This window comes from Amphiprion ocellaris, chromosome 2, assembly GCF_022539595.1.
Source record: "Amphiprion ocellaris isolate individual 3 ecotype Okinawa chromosome 2, ASM2253959v1, whole genome shotgun sequence".
Taxonomy (NCBI): Eukaryota; Metazoa; Chordata; class Actinopteri; family Pomacentridae; genus Amphiprion; species Amphiprion ocellaris.
The window spans coordinates 344,976-358,023 of NC_072767.1; the positions used below are offsets into that span (position 1 = coordinate 344,976).

The 13,048-nt window shown below is 40.6% G+C and overlaps 1 protein-coding gene across 1 annotated transcript in view; it reads right to left on the reverse strand.

The window, feature by feature from the left end:
- The window catches only part of agbl4 (AGBL carboxypeptidase 4), a 439,604-nt gene that overhangs the window by 288,162 nt on the left and 138,394 nt on the right, over positions 1-13,048 (reverse strand). Inside the window, exon 4 of the mRNA XM_055015739.1 lies at positions 2,887-2,981. Coding sequence (XP_054871714.1) covers positions 2,887-2,981 — 95 coding nt within the window. The remainder of the gene's footprint in view (positions 1-2,886; positions 2,982-13,048) is intronic.

Consider the following 13,048-nt stretch of genomic DNA (forward strand, 5'->3'; position numbering starts at 1 on the left):
ATGACCCAGGAAAGGTTTTGGAGCAGATTAGTGTCTCAGACATTCAAGATTATGTCAAATGAGAAACCAAGATCATTTAGAAAGTAGTGCTTTCCATAACCTGGGACACTACTTAGCTAGAAAAATGCCAGTTAAATTACCACTACTTCAAAGAAACAGGAATACAACTTTGGTGAAAATGTCTACACAGTAATTTATCTGATAGCATAACTACTCTTGCCTGAGAAATACCATCATTTTTATAGCAGGCACTTGCTAAACTCACAGCAAATACACACGTGGACAAAATTGTTGGTACCCCTCGGTTAATGAAAGAAAAACCTACAATGGTCACAGAATAATTTGATTCTGACAGAACTAATAATAAACAAAAATTCTATGAAAAATAACCAATGAAAATCAGGCATTGCTTTTGAACTGTGGTTCAACAGAATTATTTTAAAAAATAAAATCATGAAACATGCCTGGACAAAAATGATGGTACCCCTAGAAAAGACTGAAAATAATGTGACCATAGGGACATGTTCAATCAAGGTGTGTCCTCTAATTAGCATCACAGGTGTCTACAAACTTGTAATCAGTCAGTCAGTTTATTTATAGGGTTACAGTAGTCACTGTGCTGTTTGGTGACATGGTGTGTACCACATTAAACATGGACCAGAGACTGGAACTGGAACTTTTTGGTACATGGTACATAACTGCTGTAACAATGTAAATTTCCCCTGGAGTGGGGAGAAATAAAGAACTTTATCTTATCTTATCTTATCTTATCAGCTCTATGTTCACAGACGCAGAAATGAAGCATATGAAGAAAAGAACACTGTCCTACTGTGGAACATGGAGGAGGTTCTGTTATGTTCTGGGGCTGCTTTGCTGCATCTGGTACAGGGTGTCTGGAATCTGTGCAGGTACAATGAAATCTCATGACTATCAAGGTATTCTAGAGAGAAATGTGCTGCCCAGTGTCAGAAAGCTTGGTCTCAGTCGCAGGTCATGGGTCTTGCAACAGGATAATGAGCCAAAACAAACAGCTAGAAACAGCCAAGAATGGCTAAGAGGAAAACATTGGACTATTGTGAAGTGGCCTCTATGAGCCCTGATCTAAATCCTATTGAACATCTGTGGAAGGAGCTGAAACATGGAGTCTGGAGAAGGAACCTTCAAACCTGAGACAACTGGAGCAGTCTGCTGATGAGGAGTGGACCAGAATACCTGCTGAGAGGTGCAGAAGTCTCACTGACAGTTACACAAATGGTTTCATTGCAGTGATTGCCTCAAAAGGTTGTGCAACAAAATATTAAGTTAAGGGAACCATCATTTTTGTCCAGGCCTGTTTCATGATTGTATTTTTTAAATAATTCTGTTGAACCACGGTTCACAAGCAATGTCTGATTTTCATTGGTTAATTTTCATAGAATTAAATGACTCAGGAAAGGTTCCGGAGTAGAGTGGTGTCTCAGAATTCAAGATTATGTCAAAAGAGAAACCAAGAATGTTTGGAAAGTCTTGCTTTTCATAACGAGAGACATTACTTACCTTGAGAAAAATGTCTTAGAGCGCCACTGATTTAAAGAAAACAGGAATAAAACTTTGGTTTATACTGTAGCGCTGTCTGCACAGTAACTTATCTGACAGTATAACTACAGTTGTCTGAGAAATACCACCATTTTCAAAGCAAGCACTTTCTAACTTCTCAGTAAATAAATGGCTGGCAGGATGAGACAGTGGTGGCACCATGAAAAAGCCATACCTCCACAAGCACAACAGACAAAGCTGCGACTACACCGCATGGAATCAAAACAGAAGAGAGTGAGGCGGTTGAGCTATGCTGCATCATGTTGTGCTGCGTTGTACTGTAGACAGCAGTTCATCTTTCCTGTCTACGGTGCCGTGCCCATTGTCTCTTCCCATTAGCCTGCGACCGGTATGCTACGGCATGGCCGGTGCGGGCGCTAGACTAGCAGACGCACACAGCTCAGGGTGGCAGATGCCTGGTGTTTCTGCGGATGCCCTCCATCAACTGATGACAGATGTCAGGGCTCCTCTTGGACGGCAACACTTCATCACGCTACCCTGTTCTTCGCCCCACTGGATACACCAGCCTGCTTGGCAGACGCCGCGTCCAACCCCACTGCACCATCCCCATTCCCTCCTGCCACACCTATTCACTCTCACACACACAGACACACACAGACACACACACACACACACACACACACACACACACACACACACACACACACACACACACACACACACACACACACACACACACACACACACACACACACACACACACACACACACACACACACACCTCTGCATCCATCAGTCAAGCGTTATTACATCAGACAGCCATCATACTGGCAACCAATGGATCACATGCTAATGCACACAGACGCATCCACTCTGGAAATCTAAAGTATCAGTCTTTAGGGTGTGTGTGTGTGCGTGTGTGTGAGTGTGTGTTGTGGAAAGTGTGTGTCGACTGCTGGGCAGAGAAGAAAAGTATTTCAAAGTTGAGGGAAGCCTTTAAACACTCAACCACAATGCGGACTAAAATTTTCCAGATGAAAACACATTCCTACACAGTGTGCAATGTAAAGAAGTCAGGTCACTGTTATTTAGACAGCACATTTAAAAAAACAGCCGCTGTGCCAAAGTGCTTTCCAGTTGACAAAGATAATTATTATCCGAACAAATTTAAACACTGAAGCTTATGGGGTGAATTTACATGAGTAGTTTAAATACTAAGGATGAAAACCCAACAAAAACGATAGAATATACAACTTTATAATCAACAATACTAAGACAGTATTACTAATAATGGACATTAGTACACAACATTTACCTTCAAAATAACGCTAGTAAAATTGGTGCACTTACCATTTTGGCCTGCTGGTGGACTTGACAACAGGAGACATTCCATCTCTGTACAGACTCTTGGTCTTGGAGAAGTTGACAATGTTGAATATCACCCTCTGAAAGAAACGATAAAACGACTAAACGTTAAAACCTAGTGGACATTCTGACAATTAGTAGCACTAATATTCTCTTTTTCTTACAGATGGGTCCTAGTTTTTTTGTGCACAATCATGTGAATGATGCAAGAAAAATTTCTGACATCAGTATTGCATTGCTAGTGGTAACATGTAAAGAAATGTAGTGGTGTAACAACAAAGGTCAGAAGAAGATAGCTGCCTATCTGGCAAATAAAGCCGGAAAAATGTAGCTTTTCAGTTTTACAAGGGATGTTTTGATCAAGCACTTTTGCCCCAAATTTGATCGAAGTCATTTAATGTTGTATTTAGTATGTCCCGATACCAAGTCCAAAGCTAATGTCATTTTCCTAGATAATACATACTATAACTTCAAGTCTTTAAAATCAGTATCAAATGTATATGCTTGACAACTGAATAGCCCTGCAATGCATGATGAAAAAAACTGCATTTCTGCATCCAAACTGATCCTAAATGTTCTGTAGGTGGTCATGAACCTTGCTGTAAAGCTCTGGCAGGAAATAAAATGTAATGTGGAGATGATTAGGTGTACCATTACTCTACAGTCTCCAACAGACAGGAACCCTCTGTTTTCTCTACATGCATGTAAGAAAATGTAATGTAGATAAGCTGTTGTGCCTGGATGTACCACCAGGTGGAGTCTCCTACTGTTTAATATTGTAACAAGCAGAGGTGGTGGCAGTCAGTTCAGTGTTAACAGAGAGCATTGTGGGGGTTTGGCTAGCAATGGGCACCATGACAAAGACTACTGTAATGCTTAATAGCTTCCAAGACAAACCACAATCAACTAGGACAGTTTATTATTGTTTTTTTTATATCCCAGTGGCAACAGAGTGTTAGTCCATTGACTAAAACAGCAGTAAGGGCACAGGAAAAATGTTTACTGTGCTCAGCTGATTTAGAAAACTTTTTAAAATTTGCATCCCTTATATCTTGCCATAAATTGTTATCTTCCTTTGGGACAAATGTGTGACAACAGATGTAAACAAAGGAGTGGGCTTCAGTTCATGCCTGTACCAGTCAGTCAAAAAATGCCTCGGTGTTTGAGCTTGAAGCGTTAAATCTCTAATTTTTAATGGGGAAGACAATGCCTTCCTCACAGCTATTGAGTACAGACAGAATGAATTTTGTTGAGCAGGACAAAACATCACAGGGCTCATTTCATATTTGGTCATATTAATTAAAATCCAGTTAAACATGGGGTTTTGCAACAATAAAAACATTTTATTCTTCATCATTTCTGCCTCATACATGAAAGTGGCAGAAAATGTCAGTGGGGGTAGAAACGCAAAGCCAGGCTGTCACCTCCACCATGAATAATACTGACAACACACTAAAGTCATGACACATTCAGGTAACAGTGAGGAAATAAGGCAGCTTTAACGTCCCACAGATGATCCCATGTTGTGGGACCAAGTTCCTGATAAAAGGCAGCAGCTTCGAGGAGTTCCAGCCTCTAATCTGGGAGGACATTATGGTACTCCCCATAGGGAGGCTGCCTGGCCCAAAACATTAAGCTTTGCCTGGAGGACAGCCATGGTTCTGGCTTTCCACCTCCTCTGAGGACTTTTACAGCTACAGTATTGAGGAACAGCTCTTCCTCCCCTCCCTCCCTCCCTTCTTTCCTTCCTTCTTTCCTTCCTTCCTTCCTTCCTTCCTTCCTTCCTTCCTTCCTCCCTCCCTCCCTCCCTCCCTCCCTCCCTCCCTGCCTTCCTTCCTTCCTCCCTCCCTCCCTCCCTTCTGCCCTCCCTCCCTCCCTTCCTTCCTCCCTCCCTCCCTTCCTCCCTCCCTCCCTTCCTTCCTCCCTTCTGCCCTCCCTCCCTCCCTCCCTCCCTTCCTTCCTTCCTTCCTCCCTCCCTCCCTCCCTCCCTGCCTGCCTGCCTGCCTTCCTTCCTTCCTTCCTTCCTTCCTTCCTTCCTCCCTCCCTTCCTTCTGCCCTCCCTCCCTCCCTTCCTTCCTTCCTCCCTCCCTCCCTCCCTGCCTGCCTGCCTGCCTTCCTTCCTTCCTTCCTTCCTTCCTTCCTTCCTTCCTCCCTCCCTCCCTTCTGCCCTCCCTCCCTCCCTTCCTTCCTTCCTTCCTCCCTCCCTCCCTCCCTCCCTCCCTGCCTGCCTGCCTGCCTTCCTTCCTCCCTCCCTCCCTCCCTCCCTCCCTGCCTGCCTGCCTGCCTTCCTTCCTCCCTCCCTCCCTCCCTCCCTCCCTCCCTCCCTCCCTCCCTCCCTCCCTTCCTCCCTTCCTCCCTCCCTCCTTTCCTTCCTTCCTTCCTCCCTGCCTCCCTCCCTCCACTAGTGTGATTAGGATCAGGACGAGTGGGAAAATGTGGAGAGAGAAATGAATCAATATATTTTTTTAAAAGTCAAATGAATGGCAATGGTAATACTGCGGTGGGGTAAATGAATCCTATTGATGGGGCATATCAAATTACCAACTAAGTCCAGGTGGTGGAAGTTAACTGGGTGCTACTGAAATCCTATTACAGACTCCCCACCCTCCGCTCCCTCCTTTTCTTTCTCCTCTCCCTCCCCCTCATCCATTTCTGCCTTTTTCTCCTGCCTAGCATCAGAGGAATGGGGATTGCGGATTGTGGCAGGCTGATTCAGACTTAGGTAAAATGACATCTAACTGATGTTGAGACTGGCAGCAGGCTCCTGTAGCGGGGAGATAAGACCATTGCTGCTGGCATTTCAATTACACTTTACTGCCCTGCACATCTGTTGCGAGAGCTACTTTTCAGCCTTTTCCCCTCAGGCAAATATAGCCTTACTCTGACTCCACTTGCTTTCTTTGACTGCACAGCCTCTTTCCTCATTCTTTATCCACAACAAATTCAGATTGTCTTCCTCCTTAGATTCACTCTACCCACTGTTTGTAATCTATTTGTTCGGCCTGTTTAACTCAGAGGGTGCTAAGACTGGACAGATGACAGGAAGGCACAAGGAAAGAACAGGAGACCGAATCAGAGGCACAGCGATGCACAAAAACAAGGGAGACAGTCAAGCAGAGGAAAAGGTGGTGTGGCGAGTTGGAGACAGACGATCACACAGAGAGACAAAGAGACAGCAAGATAATTGAACAACAGAGATAAATAAAGGTGAGAGAAAGTGACTGTGGGCAGGAAAAGAAAATAAACTGAGTTCTCCCGGCTGTGTGGACAGATGCAGATGAGACAAACAGGTGGACTGGTAGGTAGAAAAGGAGGCATGTGGCATAAAGAAGTCTCAGTCTGCTTCCTACTCCGCTGAAGCCGAACAGATTAAACAGAATCTTGTTGTCTTGCGACCGAGCATCGGATCAGAGAGTCAAGTCTTTAATCTTCAAGACAAGAAGAAGTTTGAGAGGCTTAAAAGAAAGGTAAAGGAGCCCTGGATCAATTACTAACAAGCGATATTCTGAGGAGATGTGTGCTGCGACATTCAAGATATAAGAATACAGTGATATTCCTTTGGAACTGCGACTGCTATTAAATTTAGTGTAGCAACAGGAGTTTGTTTGGGAAGAAGCACCCCATCCTAAATACTAAAAACTATCTATTTCTACAAGATTAAAAACACTGATAAGTGGAGTGAACAACACTGATTATCTTGCTACAGTACAATGTTATGCTAGAAAACCTTGGGCCATGATCATGTGGACCACCTCCTCATGGCAACAGCTCTCCCCAAGGCTAGTGGCTTCGACTAAGAGGACAACGCACCAAGCAACACCATAAAAAATGCCAGGTAATGGCTCGAGGAACATGACAAAGAGCTCATGGTGATGACCAAGCTTTCAAACTTCCAGATCCAAATCAGATCAAGCATTCAGGTAATGAACTTGGAACAAACCCGATTCATTCCAACAAACAGGACCCAAAGTCCAGGTACCAGACGCCAAAGGACACCCCAAGAATTCCGACATCCCCAATGTGTTACAACTGTTTTAGTGCCACAAGGGCAAGCTGGACAATATTAAGCAAGTTGTTATAATGTTGTAGCTGTTCAACGTAATGTACAAAGGGTGGGTGATCTGGCCAAAAGAACATATGGGGATTCTTCGCAGTAGAATTCAATCCAACTTCTGAATCACAACTTCGGCCGGTCGGCCGGTCGGTCGGTCACCCGGTTGGTTGGTTGGCTGATATGCTGACATGATTGCCTGGATCAAAGGTAGCATGGCACAAAATTATGGGCCATCCACTTTATTTTCTTCTGTTTCTTTCACAAAGTTTAGTCTTTCACTGATCTATTCAGACAATTTTAGTTCAGTTAAGATACTGGTTATTCATAAGTCACCACAAGTGATCATTTATATCTCATTAATAGCTTTGCCACTTTTTTCAGGATCTTCATGCACTTGCAACTATTCTCCATCCATTGACAAAATAAGATACACATTCAAGTTGTGTATCTAGTAAACCCAAGTGCATCCCAACCAATCAGGTTCTTACTTTGTTTATGTGGAATATGCCATATTAAGTTCACTCATGATATATGATTATCAGATCATCCAGCCCTATAATATATGCCATCTCATTCGTCTGCCTAAACAGTTGTTTTCCTCTAAAAGAAGTATCTAATGTTAGAAAGATGTGTAAAGACAGATGGCCGTTATTTGGGCTGCAGTAGCATGTTTCCCTGCATATGTAAATGCAGGGCTCTAGACAAACCTAACTTCACTGTGCTGTTATGAGGTTAAATTTAAGCAGATTGAAAGGACCGATGCAATTTCGGTATTCGTTTCTGCATGAAATTGTGTTTGCATTTCAATCTTCTTATCACACATGCAAGCACAAAGATCATTTTGTGTGGTTTTGGTTGACAGAAGCTTCTCTGACATCAACAAAAACTCTCATATATGTTGAGATTTTCTATGTACTTTAGATTAAATATACAGTAAAATACAACTTCTAACATGACTGTAGGGTCTGGTCTGGGTCAGAATGAGGGGAGATTCCTACCAATAAAGTCACCTAAAGCTTTCGAGAGATCAGAAACCTACAGCCTTCATACAGAAACAGGAATGATGTGAACTACTGTGTATATGTGGAGCTCTTAGTTTGCATCCTGGTAGGAATCTAACAGTATTAGATTTTCAGTACATGATTATTGTGGCCAAAACACTTCACACTAATGATATTATTGTGATACCTACAGAAAACATGAGAAAACATCAGTAAATCTTACAAACTGTTTTTCCTTTTTTTTTGGCAAATTAATTACACTCAAAATATAAGCGTAAGGAGGTAAAAGAGTCTATAACGCTGTTCCTATGTTGGAGTGTCCTCAGATACTCACTGGAGCTGGTTATTTAAGATGTTATCATATTTGTGTTACTGACCATGCTGTCAATATTTCATCTTTTAAATGTCAGTACCACAACACCACTAATAAAAGAACAATGCTGTCGCTGTTCCACGCTGCATGTATAAACACTGAAAACTACTGACAAAAGGAATCAAATATTTTGTGTTTGTGAGTCTATTTGACCAATGAACCTAATTCTCTCTCTACACAAAAACACTAAACAGAATTTCACAGTATTTCAGTCAAACAAACTGCTTCAGGGCCAATTCTCCAGATCGTTAAAATTTAAGCACAAACCAGGACCAATTTAGAAACCACCACGTGTGTGCATGTATGTGTGCTGTGTTGGTGTGTGCATGTGTGCAGCCCTGGAAGATTTAATTAGGCTGGGAGCAGTTAGAAGAGATTAACATCCATGCTGTCTGAGCTGTCATGTCGATGGAGTGTTGTCAAAACCCTGCGTCGTACCCATCACTGATAAATGGCACATAGAACAGGTGTCTCTGTGGTGTCGCAACACACACACACACACACACACACACATATACACACTAACACTGCACACACTATCCATGTGACGACAGACAACTTTAAGCGTTGTATGGAACATTAAAGCAAACATTTCTGCAAGTATTGATCGTAAATGAGACGTTGTTTAAAGCAGAAATCTTCACAAACTTGTCGTGAAGGCGGTTTGTCGGTATTACACCAGTCGAACCTCCTTTAGCTGACAAAATCTTACAACATGCAAAAACTTAAGTGAGCCTTAATGGTGCAATAAGTAAGATTTTCACTCTCTCACAGCAGCAAATAACTATAATGTATCTGCAGGGACTTAATGAGGTAGTAGATCAAAACCAATGACTGAAGAAATGCCTCCTTGCAAAGCCAAAAAGGAAAGAAAAAACTTTGCATAAATGCTGCTGTTTTCATTTTGAAATATATTAAACTGAGTGCAGGGTCAGAGGGAAGCCTGCTGTGACTGTGAGCTGTATATCATGTTTTAGAAGCACCGATTTCTAACCCCAACCTCTTCGTTAACCTTTAAACAGACTCAGTCAGCCACAGGAGCTGGCACTAAAATAGCCTCGCTGGAGCCGTTTCAGGATAGGATGGCGTTTAGGACCAAACACTGTCTTTTGATCTCCATCGATCCGCTGTGTGGCCAGATAGCGTTGCTTCCTGGAAGAAGTCCAGATAAATTATTAAAGAAACCATTCTAAATGTGTAGACCAAGACCTCTGCAGAGAGAATGAGTGCTTTGTCCTCTGGACGGTGATAGTTGGAGAGGAAAAATAATAATGTGTTCAGAATGTGAAAGCTGTTACAGAATAGATTAAACACTACTACTAAATTAAAACTGTATAATTTCTCATCCTTTTGCAGGAATATTAATAGTGTAATTTGCAAAATTACTTTCTCCACAGTTTATGCAATATCATTTTTTATTTTATAATACACTATTTTAAACGTATGTGTAGTATTTTAAATTCATGCATAATAACTCAGTTTTGTGTACGATACAAGTTAAATGACATCATAATATTTCAATTTCGTATGCAGTATTTTATTTTCATCTGTAATATTTCAATTTCATACGCAGTATTTTATTTTCATGTGCACCATTTCAATTAAATGGACAACATTATTGCAATATTTCATTTTCATGTAACATAGTTTCTTACCATGAGTAATATCACTTTAGTACTTCACAAATTTTGCCAGTATTACTTCCTACTTTTCTACTAAAGTCATATTTCCAGGTCGCTTTTAATATTTTATATCTTATTGCTTTTCTGTCCGTAATATTTCAACTCCCTGCGCAATATTACATTTTCATGTACACTATTTTATTATCATGTGAAATATTACTTTAAGATTTCAGAATTTTTTGTTGGCATTACTTCTTGCTTTTCCATTCTAGTCATATTTCCAGGTTGCTTTTAATATTTAATATTTTATTGCTTTTCTAATCAGTACTGATATTATTCTCATGCTGTGCTTTTTCCTTTCACATGAATGTTCTTTCAGGATCAACAAAGTCCCATCTTATCTTATTTCCTGTCTTATTTACATAATCATAGAAATATGATAATTGGTATATGACTAATTGTTAATTATTGCTCTATAGAGACCAAAAGCTGGAGTATCTTTTATACAGTTATGTTACTATATTGTATTACAGACACTCTACAAAAATATGAAGATGTAATGTAGATTCTGATGTAGACAGTGTGTGTACAGTAACTCCAGGTGGCCATCAGGTCAGAGAGATTGTCCTATTATAATTTTGGAAAGGATCCACCGTGTTGATGGGTTTATGTGCAGGAAACAGAAACTGCTTGAGGGAATCTCGCATGGCAGCAATATAGAGATACTTTACTTTAAGTCACAGAAACATTGGTACTCCCACAACGCTGTGCATGAAATGTTTCCCACCGGCCTCAGCAAGCCCACAACAATCTAGCTAAGACAGGATGAGGCATCAGGTGAGATTACCTGTAATCATCGCCAAACTGTGGCTCCCTAAATCACCTCGGCTAAACTGCGATTTCATCACAGGGAGCGAGCGGATCGGTGAGGCCTGTCCACGGCCGTCAGAGGGAGGCAGGCTGATAGCAGCTGGCAGCTCTGCCTGTTCTTCTCTTGTTGTCTTTGATCAGTCTGATCACTGACGCACAGCATGCCAGCTACCCACAGTACTGGGAACTACCTGACACCAGCAAAAGCAGCACACATACAGCCAGTCCGACCGGAAGACATGTTTATAGAAGCACAAAAACACATAATTACTAATAATTAACAAGATATACACAAAAAACAGAGTCAGGTTGGTTCAATGAAGTGTTGAGGTTTCCCTTTCAAATTCATGATCTAATACAAGATAGCAACAAGTACATGACAAAACTGTTGTCTTACTTTGCTATTAAAGAAACACTAGCTCCTCTGTAGTATACACTGGGCATTCCCTCATATTTACACCACATGCAAAACTGTGTGAAAAGGACTGACATTTTACAGCAAGTTAATGCGAGGATGCAGAAATCAAAGAATGGTGAAGGGACGACTAATTAGGTCGAACTTCTGCTCACCTGTTAGTTTTAATGCTAAAGGAATGAGACATGTTTGCAAAGACGTGTTTAACGTGTAGGAATGTGTTAAATATGTCTAGTACCAACACTGTAAAAAAAAAAGGGAAATCTTGCAGCAAGAGTTCCAAAAAATGTTGTCAAAAACGCAAATACTGCAACATTTTAAAAAAGTAAAAATTTTGAAAACAATGCTAAAAATGTTTGTAAAATTTAGATTTTTATCTGCTTAAAATACCATGAAGCTGTAATTTTATGGTCTGATGTGCACAATATTTACAGTTTTGGCCTGTTTTTTTTCCTTTTTATCTGTAATTTTAGTACATATTTTGTGAAATTTAACAGCATGGGAAATCTATAAAATAATCTCCAAAATAAGCCTAAATATTTAAAAATATATATTCAGGATTGTTCAGTACAGCAAAATAAAAATGGTGTCATTTTACAGTCAAATGTTGTAAAAGAACAAACTACTATTGAGAAATACACACATTTTTGATATGGAAGCTATTTTCAGTTTGGACTGATTTTTTATGGTAAATCTGTAAATTAATATTTTATTATCTGAAATGTAATAAAACAGGGGAAGTCTGTGAAATGACAGGAAACTGTCCAAAAAGAATCCAGTTAACTCTGTTTAAAAAAAACATGTTTTTTTGTGTTTTTTTTTTTTTTTTTTTTACAGTGAAAGAACTAGGACTATTTGACAGTTTCTTGTTATTCAGGCTTGCTGCCCATTATTTTGAAGTGAATTAAAACGCAGGAGAAGGAGCAAAAACACATCCTTGATATACTAGAAGCTTATCAAGGATGTGATTTAAGCCTCTCTGACTGCAACAACACCTTTTAATGTTGTCTCAGTGAAAAATGATGGCAGATCTGCTGTATGTCACATCTGTTCAGCGGCACTGGAATAACATTATGTAAGTTACATGAACAGCAAGACAGTGCAATCCACTGAAAGATGTCACTTTGCTGCAGGTGTCATCTAAAAATGATAAGTGACTGGTAGACACCGATCCTCCACAGCTGTCATTTAGGTTCATACTTTCCTGGCATGTAAGCTTGTGGTGTAGCCATGACTAAAACACAAGTTGGAAAAATGTATCCCAACTTCAGTTTTAATTTAATACCTTGTACCAGCAGCAATTTGATAATACTTGGCAATGTAGCTGCAAAAACTTAGGAATTAACTATAAAGAGGTTTAACAAAAACATGGTCAGACTGCCAGACAGGTTGTAAATAAATCAAACTATTCAGAAGAGAATTGCAGCTTAGAGACCAGCTTTTTAACTATGACTCATCATATTTGCTGTTATTATCAAATTAGAAGTTTCTTGTCTGATTAAAGCAAGATCACAGGTGAAACCCTTCAGGTGTACCTCCAAAAAAAGTAGTTTAGTTAATGTACTGATACAAGGGAGTGATCAGGAAGTTCTGCTACTGTTCGTGGTGTAAATGTATGGAGAGCACCATGCGTCTGCAACATGTACAAGTAGTAGCTATCATTAGTCAGTAGGACTACACAATGTTGTGTCCACAAGCAGGTGTCTATTCAAACTACAAACTGGACCAGAGAAGACAACACCACAATCTGTGTCAGTCAGAAGCTAGGATCGGCCAACCTTCATGTGGAGGATCCTCACTGGCAGCAAGACG